This window comes from Aedes albopictus, chromosome 3 (assembly GCF_035046485.1).
Source record: "Aedes albopictus strain Foshan chromosome 3, AalbF5, whole genome shotgun sequence".
NCBI lineage: Eukaryota > Metazoa > Arthropoda > Insecta > Diptera > Culicidae > Aedes > Aedes albopictus.
Genome location: NC_085138.1, coordinates 405,551,889 through 405,566,067, shown reverse-complemented (window position 1 = coordinate 405,566,067; position 14,179 = coordinate 405,551,889). Strand labels below are relative to the sequence as shown.

Here is a 14,179-nt window from a genome sequence, read left to right as displayed (position 1 = left end):
CATATTTGATATGGGGCGAAACAGTAACGCTACTTAAGTTTGAGTATCTAAGGCAACTAACTGACAAATTGACAAGGACCTAACATACAGCATGGACAGAAACCAATTTCATACTTTCTACCGTATTTGCATTATTGTGTCCCAAGTCTAGTCCAATACCTTTCCCCAACCTATATCATTACCCTTCCGATGGTGTTCATGTGGTCCGCACGGACTATTACGGCCATTACCCCTCCTTGATCTTCGGCATTGGATTGACTTGCGCTCTTATTGCCCCACCAACTGCTGCAAAATGAAAATGAAATGAAAATGATAAGCGTCCTCCCTGCCTTGTCGAAGATTCTGGAAAAAATCTTACTCGACCAAATCTCGGAGCACCTAGACAACCCTAACAGGCCACTGCTGGCCAAGCATCAGTCGGGGTATAGGAAGGGATTTAGTACCACAACGGCACTCGTCAAAATAACGCACGACATCTACACAAATCTCGATCAGAATCGTTGCACCGTGATGGTTCTGGTCGACTTTTCCCTTGCGTTCAACTGCGTCAACCACCGAAGACTACAGAACAAGCTGATCAGCGAGTTCCAGTTTTCGGATGAAGCTGGTGAGCTTGTGGCTGCTTTTCTTAGCCAACGTAGTCAAGCTGTCTAGATTGGAAGCCAAACATCATCCGAAAGGTCTGTACCTGAAGGCACACCACAAGGGTCTTGTCTAAGTGCTCTGCTGTTTAGTCTGTACATCAACAGTGTATCGGCGCAGCTGAAATGTGAGTATCAGTTATATGCAGACGACCTTCAAATCTATATTTCGGGTCCCACTAGCAACATCGACAGACTAATAGCAACCATCAACGAAGATCTGGTCACCATCGAGAACTGGGCAAAGGCCAATGCGCTTTTCCCAAATCCCAGAAAAACGCAAGCCATTATTTTCTCCAAGGAAAATACTACTCCTATCGAAAACATTTCCTTCTGCGGGGAACCAGTCGCTTTTTCAGATACCGTCATCAACCTGGATTTGCGTATGGACAGAACCTTGAGCTGGACAGGACACGTAAACGATATAACTGCGAAAGTCTTCGGCACTCTGCGAACACTACGGCATTTTGCACCGGTACTGACCACAGCGATACGTAGGAAACTGGTGCAAGCGGTAGTCATCCCACTGACTGTTCACTTACTGCGATGTGGTCTACTACAACGGATTGTCTGCGGCCCTTAAAGAACAACTGAACCGTTGCTTCAAGGCTTCGCTACGGTTTGTCCATAACATCCGTCGCAGAGAATCAACCGCAGCTGTACGGGATACTATTCTTGGACATGACCTTCCGAAAAACTACTTCAACCGCATATGCTGCTTTATGCGACAGACATATCACGAAGAACTTCCGGGCTACATCCTTCCGCTAGTTCAAAAAGGTCAGCATGGGCGCTCACGGTGCTTCATCATCCCCCGCCATTCAACTTTATCACGGAAGAGCCTGCTGATCGGTGGAGCAATTATGTGGAATGGATTGCCACTTGCAGCAAAACAACAACCTACTCTAAATTCTTTCAAAAAACACCTGACTTTAATTTAAACGAATGCTAGACTACCTTGTCATACTTACGATTTCAAGACGAGTAATTTTTGCGTTTCGCTTTATACATAAGTAGTATTATAAGTAGTATCATTTAGTAATCCACTAGTTTTTTTTTCTCTGTATGTTTGTTTCCTTGACCTAACAAAAAGTGGTAAACTAAAGGCTTACGTTTTACTAAATAAATACAAATACAAATACAATACAACAAATATTGGACACAACAGTTCTAACTACTTAAGATTACAAGACATTGCATACATTTAGGCGTTTACCAATTGGCTTCTTTAACGGTGTTGAGATAATTCCATATTCTGAATCTGCCTGCAAAACTGAGCCGAAATCCAAATTTTCATTAATTTTGGTGCCCGGGAACCTATTTAAAAATCAATTTGAAGTTTGTATGGGAGCGATTTGTCGAATCACCCCTCGTCGCATTTTGTACTGGGCGGAGCTGTCAAGCAGTTGCCCAGCTGTCAAAAGGTGATTTCGATAAATCTCTTCGAAATCGATTTTAGGTACCAAAATAAAGTTCTAAAAATCTGAAAAAATCATAGTGGTTCAGAAAAAGGTGCTCTTTCGTATAAAATCAAAAAATCAATACATTTTTCTTAATTTAAAAACCCAATTTCCGTCCCAATTTTTAAAATTGATTTCAATTCGTGAAAACACGCTTCGTTAAGGGCAGACTTATTAGAATCCCAAAATGGCCGCCACAATGGCCGACTTTGGGACCTGCTCACGATTTCAAGGGCACTAATCTCTTCATAAACAAAACCGGCGCACCTGATCTTTTTATTTCAAGCTTATTACAAGTGAGCAAGAACAGAATAATGAAATTCACTGTTGTTTGAAGCTTGCTTCTTGAGATTTGTGCGTCTGCAGTTCTTATGCACTGTTGAAACGGGATTTCAAAACGTTTATCCTTAAGAGATTCACGACCTTATTTAGGTTCTACTATGATCGATCTACAGAGAATAGGCCACAAATTGAAAAAATAACCAAAACGTTGTTGTAGAGCAACATGTTTGAAGGCGGTCTCCTTTGGCCAACCGACGTACCCCACTGGGTTTCCGTATAAATCCGGAACCGGTCATCCAACTTGCCCAACCGATGCATTCTATGAAACGGTAGTAATTTCTGGTTGTTCAGTCAAATTATCATTAAAATCGGGTAAAAATTGAAGAAAATAGAGCTAAATGAACATCAAATTTTAAGTGCGCAAAATACGTTAGTTTACGCAAAGGTTAAATGAAGACAAATGTAAGGTTTTTGATTCGTGACGTGAGCCAAACGCCCCATCAATAGGAGAGATCGAAATAACTGATTTGCTATGTTATTGCGAAACAACATCAATCGCCAGATTCGAATGGCCCATGACGTACATGATTCCAGACCGCTGATCAGTTGTCTAAAGTGATTATGTTTTTTTTTGATTTGCTACAAATCAGTGCATGATATTTAGTTCATTTTGTTGCTCAAAATTCACATGATATATAAGTTATGAGCAACCCGTTTCCACTGACCACAATTAAACCGTTACCACCGATCATGCCGAATTGGCCTTTACCTAAAAACGAACGGGAACTTAGAGGTTTCCTTAGGTTTAGGGTACTATAGAAAATTTATAAAAGATTTTGCAAAAATTGCAAAACCTTTGACAAATTCACTTCGAAAAGGTGAAACTATAATTCATTCAGAAGATTTCGTGAAAGCATTTCAAAAGTGTAAATCAATTTTGACAAGCAGTGATATTTTGCAATATCCAGATTTTGATAAATCATTCATTCTCACTACTGATGCATCAAATTTTGCTATAGGAGCAGTACTCTCACAAGGACCATTGGGAAAAGATAAGCCAATAGCCTTTGCGTCACGTACTTTAAATAAAACCGAAGAAAATTATTCTACAATAGAAAAGGAACTTTTAGCTATTGTATGGGCTTGCAAACATTTTCGTCCATATTTGTACGGAAGAAAATTCATTTTATACACAGATCACAAACCTTTAACATACAGTTTGAATTTGAAAGAACCAAACCAAAGATTAATTCACTGGCGCTTAACTTTGTCAGAATTTGACTATGAAATTCGATATAAACCAGGCAAACAAAATGTTGTAGCCGACAGTTTATCAAGAATATTCCAAGAAGTAAACATTAATGAAGATGAAACATCGTCTAGTAATGATACTATGCATTCAGCAGACACAGATGATTCAGAACTTATACCGTGTACTGAAATTCCGATTAATTATTTTAGTAATCAAATTATTTTGAAAATTGGAAATGAAGAAAGCAATATTTATGAAGAAGTTTTTCCACGAGTTTATAGACGAACTATTACTAAATTTATTTTTGGAGTACCTTTCATAATTAAAATATTCAAGGAATACATGGATACAAGGCGTACTAACTGTATTCTTTGTCCTGAAAATGTTATCAATATCATTCAATTTGTTTACAAAAACTATTTTAGCAGATGTCGCACTTTCAAAGTAAAGATATCTCAAACGATGCGTATCGACGTTCGAACCGAAGTTGAACAAGATACTCTTATTGAAAACACTCACGAGACTTCACATCGTGGTATTTTAGAAAATCTCTGCGAAATACGGAATAGATTTTTCTTCCCCAAAATGAAAAATAAAATACGAAAATACATTATTCTTTGTGAAATTTGCAATAAGATGAAATACGAACGAAAACCATATAAAATCAAACTAGGTGAAACCCCAATACCAAAACAACCTCTTGACATTATTCACATAGATATTTTCATATCACAACCAAACTTATTTCTCTCAATTGTAGACAAATTGTCGAGATTCGGATTTTTAATTCCCATCAAATCAAGAACTACAATAGACATTCGAAAAGGCTTGATCAAATTCATTTCTCAATTTGGATCACCAAAGTTAATTGTTTCAGATAATGAACCAGCGTTCAAATCAATTGAAATTCGAGATTTGTTAAACAATCTCAACATACAACAATATTTTACACCAACTAATTACAGTGAAGTGAACGGAATTGTTGAGCGATTCCATTCTACCTTAAGTGAAATTTACCGATGCAACAAACATAAATACGAAAACCTCTCCAGTAAAGAAATGTTTCTAATCGCATGTAGTTTATACAATAACGCAATTCACTCCTCAACAAAATTAAAACCAAGTGAAGTATTTTACGGAATAAAAGATGGTGAAGAAAGACCACTCGATCGTGCACAACTCATAGAATACCGTGATAAAATTTATGATGAAACAATTACTAAAATAACTTCCACTCAACAGGAACAGCATAAATACCGGAACGCTTCTAGAGAAGATCCACCAGCTTTAGAACCAGATCAACAAGCATTCAATAGACGACAAGGAATTAAAGCTAAAACCAAAGAATGGTTTGAAAAAGTCAAAGTAACCTCGGATAGAAATCAAACTTACAAGGACGATAAAAACAGAAAACTCCATAAAACTAAAATGCGTCGTATCAGAAAATAAATTTCATATTACTTTTTCTTTCTCGTTTTAGATTTCATCATGGAAACAACAGTACTTCTCTTGTTTTTAATATCTACTAGTTATATGATACAACCCATTCATTGTACTATTCAAATCATGGACCTTAATCAAAACCCAGGATTATTGGCATTGACAGCAGGAGAAAGCTTTATGAAAGTCGGTGAACATAGAATTTACCATACTATTGATTTTGATTTATACGAACCCACTTTCACAAAGTTGAAATTAATAACCAAGGAATTAAGAAATTATGGAAATTTTACAGAATTGAACGATGTTTTATCTACAAAGCTCTTCAATCTCAAAAACCTCTATTTTGAACTACAAATGAAAACTAGACAAAAACGAGGATTGATGGATTTTGTAGGTACAGGAATCAAATTTTTAACTGGAAATATGGACCATCAGGACTATATCGATATTTCACGAGATTTAGATGATCTTACAACAAAAAGTAATCAATTAATCAGAGAAAATAATGAGCAAAGAAAAATAAATTATGATATGCAAGATAGAATCAATAGATTGATTAAACAGATAAATAATCAGCAATCACTCATAATGAACGCTATAAATAATAATCAATCAGGAAGCCTACAGAAGCAAATTAAAATATTGGAAAGCATTATTAATGTTAATATTCAATTGGATCATCTTATCTCTCATTTTAAAGATATATCTGAATCTATTCATTTAGCAAAGGTAAACATTATTTCGAAACATATCTTGCATCCCGATGAATTGTCATTCTCGATCGATAGATTAGAAGAAAAAGGAATTGTAATTCATAATTTTGAACAGGTATATGATTTCTTAGAAATATCAGCTTTTTACAATATGACAAAGCTTGTTTTTGTAGTTAAAATTCCATCTTTGAAGAATCATACTTACAGTCGTTTGATTTTAGAAGCTTTGCCAATCGAAAATAAGATTTTAAATTTACCCGCCAGCACAGCTATGATCAGCAACAACGAGACATATTTTATTACGAAGAAATGCCGAAACATAGAAGAATATCGCATATGCAATCAGAAGGATTTATTGGATTTAAGCAATGACACCTGTTTTACACACTTACTTCGAGGTATGACCGGTAAATGCACTTTTAAAATGTACAATCAACAAAAAGAGTTTAAGCAAATAACTAATAATCATATTATTATCAAATCGAAATCTCCCGTGAATATTAAGTCAAATTGCGAAATAACAAACAGAAACCTAACTGGCTCTTATTTAATAGAATTTCGCAATTGCAGTATAATTTTAGACAGTACAAAATTTGAAAATACCGAAATATTCAAAACAGAGATGCCGTTGATAGTACCATTAGATGGTTTACATATCGAAAAGCAGATTATAGAAAGTTCAATTGAAGATCTGCAAATACAAAACCGAAACCATTTGGAAACCCTATCGACAAGTCATCAAATTCACTATTATTCCTCAATAAGTTTGTCGGTATTCAGCATTCTGGGTATTATAACCCTTATCATTTTGTACAAGGTCAAAACCAAAAACGTCAACATCAATTTCCGCAGAAAATCATTTTTAGAAGAAATATCAAACAACCAAGCCAAAGATGAGTCATCAGAATTGCGAGAGATTTCATCATCCCCAAGAATACAATCAGCACTTTTGTCGACCCGGGACGTCTCGACTTCACGGAGGGGAGTAGTTACGAGCAACCCGTTTCCACTGACCACAATTAAACCGTTACCACCGATCATGCCGATATTCGTCAATAAGCCACTTTCGCTATCCAAGCCTGAGACGCAATCATCATGAGTCAACATAAACATTCATTCGCCGGAGCACCATTGCAGCCGAATCGCACCAAACATAAACATCCACCCGCACGCACATCATACGACGTAGAATCATCGTCATAGCTGTGTCGCAACATATTTTTCAAGTTCAAGTTCAGTTAGGTTAGATCAGGAATAATCATGATCGATCGGGAAGTGTTAGTTTATAAAAACTGATTCGCACAATACAGAAGAGAGAGTCTTCAGCTGAAACTGAAGTGGCGCAGTCGTAGTTTTTTAAAAACGCCGAAACCCCCTCGGGTATCATAATTTATATATATATGGTCATATTCATTTTTCATTCGAAAAAAGATGATGACGTTTAACTCCAGGTAATAATCCATACGGTCAATCATCTATTGTGCGAATGATGTACCCTCCCGAGGACCTATTGTGTGTGTTGGATTTCTTCTCTCTGCGCCCCCAAAATGAAGCAATGTATCATTCCTTTCATTTGCCTTCGGCGGCCTCCATTTTTTACTAGCTTCCCATAAATATGAGTGATTCATGTGTCAAATAATAATAGAAGGCATAAATAATCCGAACCGTGCCGTGGTTGGCCTGCGGTGGGAGGCCGAGACTAGCGCAAGATTTGCTTACGTTACATAGAATAAACTTGTGTCGGACGAGAAGATGCTGCTATGTAAGCATTGGCTTCGTTGCCTAAATAAGCGCAGATATATCGTATTTATCCAGGTAAGTATGCGAAAGACCACAGCAGCTTTCTCCACATAGGCAACACTATCCATACGACAACGGACGACGATCCCAGCAGTAGCAACAGAAGCCCAGGCGTTCAGGCGTGGACCACATGACAATGTTGGCACTTTTGTCCTTCTTCCCTATCAGGGGACACGAACTTTGGCTTCGCCTTAATTTCCCTCCGAGCCAATTGAAATAAGGTGCGACGGCAAAAAAAAAACTCCACTCAATAAGGTGAAATATGTGATAGCTTTTGTGCCCAAAGGTGTCAAGAGCAAACATCGTCGTGCGAAAAAACGGTCGACCTGGCACAGCTTCTTTGTCACCGCAGAAGTGTAGGAGATGTGTATACGAAGATATTTGAAATTTGAATATAAAATGATACATTGTGAATGCCACAAATGGGGTTACTGTTGCTCGTTATCGAAAAAAGGAGGCTGCTTGCTTTTTAATAAATATAGGTAAAAGCAATAGCTACCATTTGATAGTGATTTAAACAATTTATATCTTAGAGGAAGTTGATGCCTTCCTTCTACATCTAGGTAAACATTTGGGCATCGGTTGGTGTGCACCTCCAGATCATGCGATCGAAGGAATTCTCCCAGAGAAGCTTGATCGCCTTATACTGTGGTGCAGCTTTTTCGGCCTAAACGTAGCGAATACTTGGTTCCTTCCAAGTTTTGGAACTTCTTGGATGATGATCGGAGGAGATGCAATATTTGTGGACTGACACCCTGCTGCTGCTCTTTTACTGTGAAACTTAGAGATGAGTGCACCATTTGCTCTGACGATGGAATTGGATCGACGGGGGACTGCATCTCACCAGATTGCATCTGCAGCAAAGCAGTAGAAGTTTGTTGCTTCGTTAATGTTTTAAAATCTGTAAACAAACCATTTTTCAAATGAATGATTCAAAGTGTATAAATGAAATCGAAAAATTGAAGCACTTACTTACCTTACCGGTCAGGCTAAGGCCGGGGTGGCCTCTGCTGTTCATAGTAGCCGCCTCCACTCCACTCGGTCCATGACTGTTTGTCTCCAGTTCCGCACTCTGCGTAGGGTCCGCAGATCGTCCTCCACTTGGTCGACCCACCTAGCTCGCTGCGCTTCACGTTTTCTTGTACCGGTCGGATGACTCTCGAGAACCATTTTAGTCGGGTTGCTATCCGACATCCTGATGACGTGACCCGCCCACCGTAGCCTCCCGATTTTCGCGGTATGGACGATGGTTGGTTCTCTCAGCAGCTGATGCAGCTCGTGGTTCATTCGCCGTCTCCAAGTCCCGTCTTCCATCTGCACTCCGCCGTAGATGGTACGCAACACCTTCCGTTCGAAAACTCCAAGGGCGCGTTGGTCCTCTGCACGTAGGGTCCATGTTTCGTGCCCATAGAGGACGACCGGTCTAATCAGCGTTTTGTAGATGGTTAACTTCGTGTTACGGCGAACTTTATTCGATCGTAGAGTTCTGCGGAGTCCAAAGTAAGAACGATTTCCTGCCACAATGCGCCTCTGAATGTCTCTGTTGGTGTCGTTGTCGGCGGTCACCAGTGAGCCCAAGTATATGAATTCTTCAACCGCCTTGATTTCATCACCGACGATATGAATTCGGGGTGGCGGGCGCGGTGATTCCTCCCTGGAGCCCTTTGCCATCATGTACTTTGTCTTCGACACATAAATTCGCCTGGCTTCACTCTTTAGTCGGATGTACGTCTCCGCCATCGTCTCAAATTTACGAGCAATAATATCAATATCATCGGCGAAACCAAGCAGCTGAACGGACTTCGTGAAAATCGCCCCACTCGTGTTTATCCCCGCTCTCCTTATTACACCCTCCAAAGCAATGTTGAACAGCAAGCACGAAAGTCCATCACCTTGCCGTAACCCTCTGCGAGATTCGAAGGGACTCGAGAGTGTCCCTGATACTCGAACTACGCACATCACTCGATCCATCGTCGCCTTGATCAACCGTATCAGTTTATCCGGGAATCCGTATTCGTGCATAATCTGCCATAGCTGTTCTCGATCGATTGTATCATACGCCGATTTAAATTGGATGAACAAGTGATGTGTGGGCACGTTGTATTCGCGGCATTTCTGCAAAACCTGGCGGATGGCGAACATCTGGTCCGTTGTAGCGCGTTCACCCATAAATCCAGGCTGATATTGCCCCACGAACTCTCTTGCAATCGGTGATAGACGGCGGCATAAAATTTGAGAGAGTATCTTGTAGGCAGCGCTCAGTAGTGTGATCGCGCGGTAGTTCCCGCAATCCAACTTGTCGCCCTTTTTGTAGATGAGACACATGATACCTTCCATCCATTCCTACGGTAATACTTCCTCCTCCCAAATCTTGGTAATGACCCCAGAATATTGCTCTCACCAGTGCTTCTTCACCGTATTTTAGAAGCTCGCTTGGTAGTTGATCTGCTCCAGCGGCTTTGTTGTTTTCAACCGGCCAACCTCCTCCTCAATCTCTTGAAGGTCAGGGGCCGGAAGTCTTACTTCCTGTACACATACTCCTAGATCGGTTACCACGCCACCTTCGGTACTTGCAACGTCGTAATTGAGGTGCTCATCGTAATGCTGCCGCCACCTCTCGACCACCTCACGCTCGCTCGTGAGAATATTCCCGTGATTATCTCGGCACATGTCGGCTTGTGGCACAAAGCCTCTGCGCGAGCGGTTCAGCTTCTCGTAGAACTTTCGTGTGTCCTTAGCGCGGTACAGCTCTTCCATCGCTTCGCTATCTCGTTCTTCCTGCTGGCGCTTCTACATCCGGAAGACTGAGTTCTGTCTGTTCCGCGCCTGTCTGTAACGTGCCTCATTCGCTCTCGTACGGTGTTGAAGCAGTCTCGCCCATGCTGCATTGTTCTCGTTTTTCAACTGTTCACATTCGCCGTCGTACCAGTCGTTTCTGTGATTCGGAGTCCCGGAGCCTAGTGCTGTAGCCGAGGTACTACCTAAGGCGGATCGGATGTCTCTCCAGCCATCTTCAAGTGTAGCTGCGCCAAGCTGCTCTTCCGTTGGTAGGACCACTGCTAACTGCTGCGCGTAGTCTTGAGCCACTTCTACGTTACGAAGTTGCTCGATGTTGAGCCGCGGCGTTCGACTTCGACGCGTGGTGATAACTGTCGAAAGTTTTGAGCGCATGCATACAGCGACTAAGTAGTGATCCGAATCTATATTCGCACTGCGGTATGTGCGGACGTTGGTTATATCCGAGAAGAATTTACCGTCGATTAGAACGTGGTCGATTTGGTTTTCTGTTTGGTGGTCGGGTGATCTCCAGGTGGCTTTGTGGATATCTTTGCGGGAAGAAGGTGCTTCGGACTACCATACCACGGGAGGCTGCAAAGTTTACGCATCGCTGGCCGTTATCATTCGATACGGTGTGCAGGCTGTTTCGCCCGATTACCGGTCTGTACATTTCCTCCCTTCCTACCTGCGCGTTCATGTCGCCGACAACGATTTTCACGTCACGCGGCGAGCAACCATCGTATGTTTGCTCTAACTGCGCGTAGAACGCTTCTTTCTCGTCATCGGGTCTCCCTTCGTGTGGGCAGTGGACGTTGATGATGCTGTAGTTGAAGAAACGGTCCTTAACTCTCAACATGCACATCCTTGCGTTGATCGGCTGCCACCCGATCACACGTTGTCGCATCTTGCCCAACACTATAAATCCTGTTCCCAGTTCATTGGTGATGCCACAGCTTTGGTAGAAGGTAGCCGCTTGATGCCCGCTTTTCCACACTTTCTGTCCAGTCCAACAAAGTTCCTGCAACGCCACGATGTCGAAGTTGCGGGGATGTAGTTCGTCGTAAATTATCCTGTCACATCCTGCGAAACCTAGTGACTTGCAATTCCATGTTCCAAGTTTCCAATCGTAGTGCTTATTTCGTCGCGTGGGTCTTTGCCGATTGTATCGAGTCGTATTTTCTCCTATGTTATTCGCAATGGGGATTTTTACGGGTGGCTTATTGGGCCTACGCCAACACTCCTGTCTCGCCGGAGGGCCATCGTGTCAGTTCTGTTTAACGTCCCAACCAACACTGGGACGACCACGCTGATGAGGCTACCACCTTGGATCTAGCTGGGCGTGGTGCAGCGTTTCTTACTCAGCCGCTGGATGCCAGAACAGACGCTGTTTGAGCCGCACCTCCTTGGTGAACAGATACTCGGATCCTACCTCCTCAATCTAGCAGAAGTCAGAAGGACAACAGTGCCCAGGCTGCACTACCAGCTAAGCACACAACTCTTAGCTGGCGGTCTTTGTCATCGCTTGACCCGTGGAAGCATGAGGTAGGAACTTGTGAGGACCAGAGCTATATTGGACGCTCTCCTTATCGTTTCACCGTTTTGCAGCCCAAAAATTGAAGCGCATTGTATCGATTTGGCAGCCAGAAACCATGGCCAAGTGATTTCCGCTACTTATTCAGCACTTGCAAAAAAAAAAAACTTTTGAGGAGCATCCCCGGTATCCGATGTTCCTGATCTTCCGGACCGGGGTTGATCACCGTTCGTACCCATTTCCATCTAGAAAAACTCTTGAATTTTCTTTTTTAAATTTCTCCTTCGTTTCTAGCCGGTATGCTACATGGATAGAATACTGGAAAATTATTATCAAAGTTTGGAGAGGTGCTATTGCAAATCGGACGTCTTCCTGATTATATCGTAGTCATTAAATCTTGTCGATGTCGTTGAATTCTTTTGGCTTACCCTTGAAAATGAAACACCTTTGCGTAGATTTCGTGCCTGTTACTGCACGCATACCTTTCCGTCCAGAGCCACTAATAACTCAGCTGGTGAGGAAAGCGATAAAAAAAAACAGTTTTTTATTGGGGATTTTTTTTTAAATTATTCGTTTATTTGGAAGGCTCGGGCGCCACATGGGCATAACTGAGCCGAAATCTTTTGTTTTTACATTGATTTTACATTTTACAATTTATTACTGCCTTAATACTATGTTAGTTTGGGAAGCCGAAGTACTCGCGGCTTTTTCGAGGTTAAGGATGAAAAAAAAATAAAATTGGGTAGGAGGGATTTATGGATTTAAAACTAAATTATTTGCTAACATATGTAATGGAACAAAAAGAAAGGACTTTATCGGTAAACAACGACAAGAAGAAGACAAACGGTGGGAAGGCAACGGCAGACAGGGGAGAACAACAAAACCAAAAGGCAGACAACGAAAACAAGGAACGTACTACATCAAACTCTGACATCAACACGTTTTAAAAACTGGTAAATCAGGGTCATGTATTCCAAATCAAGTCCTGCCAACACTTCTCTAACGGGAATTTGTTGTTTTCCTCGGACCCGAAGAATATCATGCAGCTCAGATCTGACCTCACGATACTCATTGCATCCCCACACGACATGTTCGATATCCTGGTAAGTCACGCCACAGACACAGATATTGCTTTCTGAGAGCCCAATACGGAAGGTATGTCCATTCAACAAATGGTGGTTGGACATCAGCCGACACGAATGAAATCGCGGCCTAAATCCAACCCTTTGAACCATGGCTTCTTCGACACCTGTGGAATGATGGAGTGCAACCATCTACCCATCTCTCAATTTGTGTTGCCAGCTGATTAAGGTCTTCTGACGGGCCAATGCAAAAAATTCGTCGAAGGCGATTTGACGCTCATAAATATCGCCTTCGCTAGCGCCCACCTTAGCCAGTGAGTCCGCTTTCTCATTGCCCGGAATCGAGCAATGTGAAGGGACCCAAGCTATGGTCATGGTGTATGAGCGTTTGGTCAATACTTGGCGTATTCCATTCACTGCTCAGGTGGAAGAGTGTGAATGTACTCTCAAGTGTAGTATATCCCTTTCGTGGCGAACCAGCACAATTGTGCTGTTGAGCGGTAACAGTTTTGCGTATTTTTTCATCTGTTTAGACTTTGTTTCATGTGATGTAAACTGTTTCTACAATTCAGCCATTACATATACTTGTTTGTGTGTAAACAAACTTTTGTTTACGTTGCCTGTGAGATTTACCACAACAAGGTAAACAAAAAGTGGACAAAAGCCGTAAAACATGAACAAGTTTCATCTGTCGCATATTTTTTATTTCCGATTTATCTAAGTAGTCAAAGCTAGAATTCGAAAGATAAAGAGTAGTTCTTTTAAATGAGGTAAAATAATTGTTGTTTTGTTGGGAAATCTTCAGTTCAGGAGAGCCAAAGTTGAGCCATTTGTATGGAGATTTCACTTTTTTGCGCTCCGTCACGAAAGGGATATAGCCGATACACAGAAAAAAATATTCATGTAAAATTCAGCGAGAAATCATGCACATAAAGGGAATGCTAGAGTTAGTGCATATTTACATGAGATATCATGTAAATTTACGCTACGATCGTGTAAATTTCCGCTTATAGTCGCGTAACCGGTTGGAGTCCATGATGGTTTACGCGACTGTTGGCAGAAATTTACACGATGGTAATGGAATTTTACATTATATCTCATGTAAAAGTGCACTAACTCTAGCATTCCCTTTATGTGCATGATTTCTCGCTGAATTTTAATTACATATTTTTTTCTGTGTAGCTAAGCAACGTATAC

General features: G+C 41.2%; 1 protein-coding gene across 1 annotated transcript; it reads left to right on the top strand.

The window, feature by feature from the left end:
* The first annotated feature begins 309 nt into the window (after positions 1-309).
* Positions 310-654, top strand: LOC134291014 (uncharacterized). Its single transcript, XM_062858265.1, has one exon. It carries the CDS (start codon positions 310-312, stop codon positions 652-654), a length of 345 nt encoding a protein of 114 aa, XP_062714249.1.
* Positions 655-14,179: the final 13,525 nt, after the last annotated feature.

Coding starts and splice junctions, on each gene's coding strand:
- LOC134291014 (XM_062858265.1), top strand. CDS start 310: ATGATAAGCGTCCTCCCTGCCTTGTCGAAGATTCTGGAAAAAATCTTA.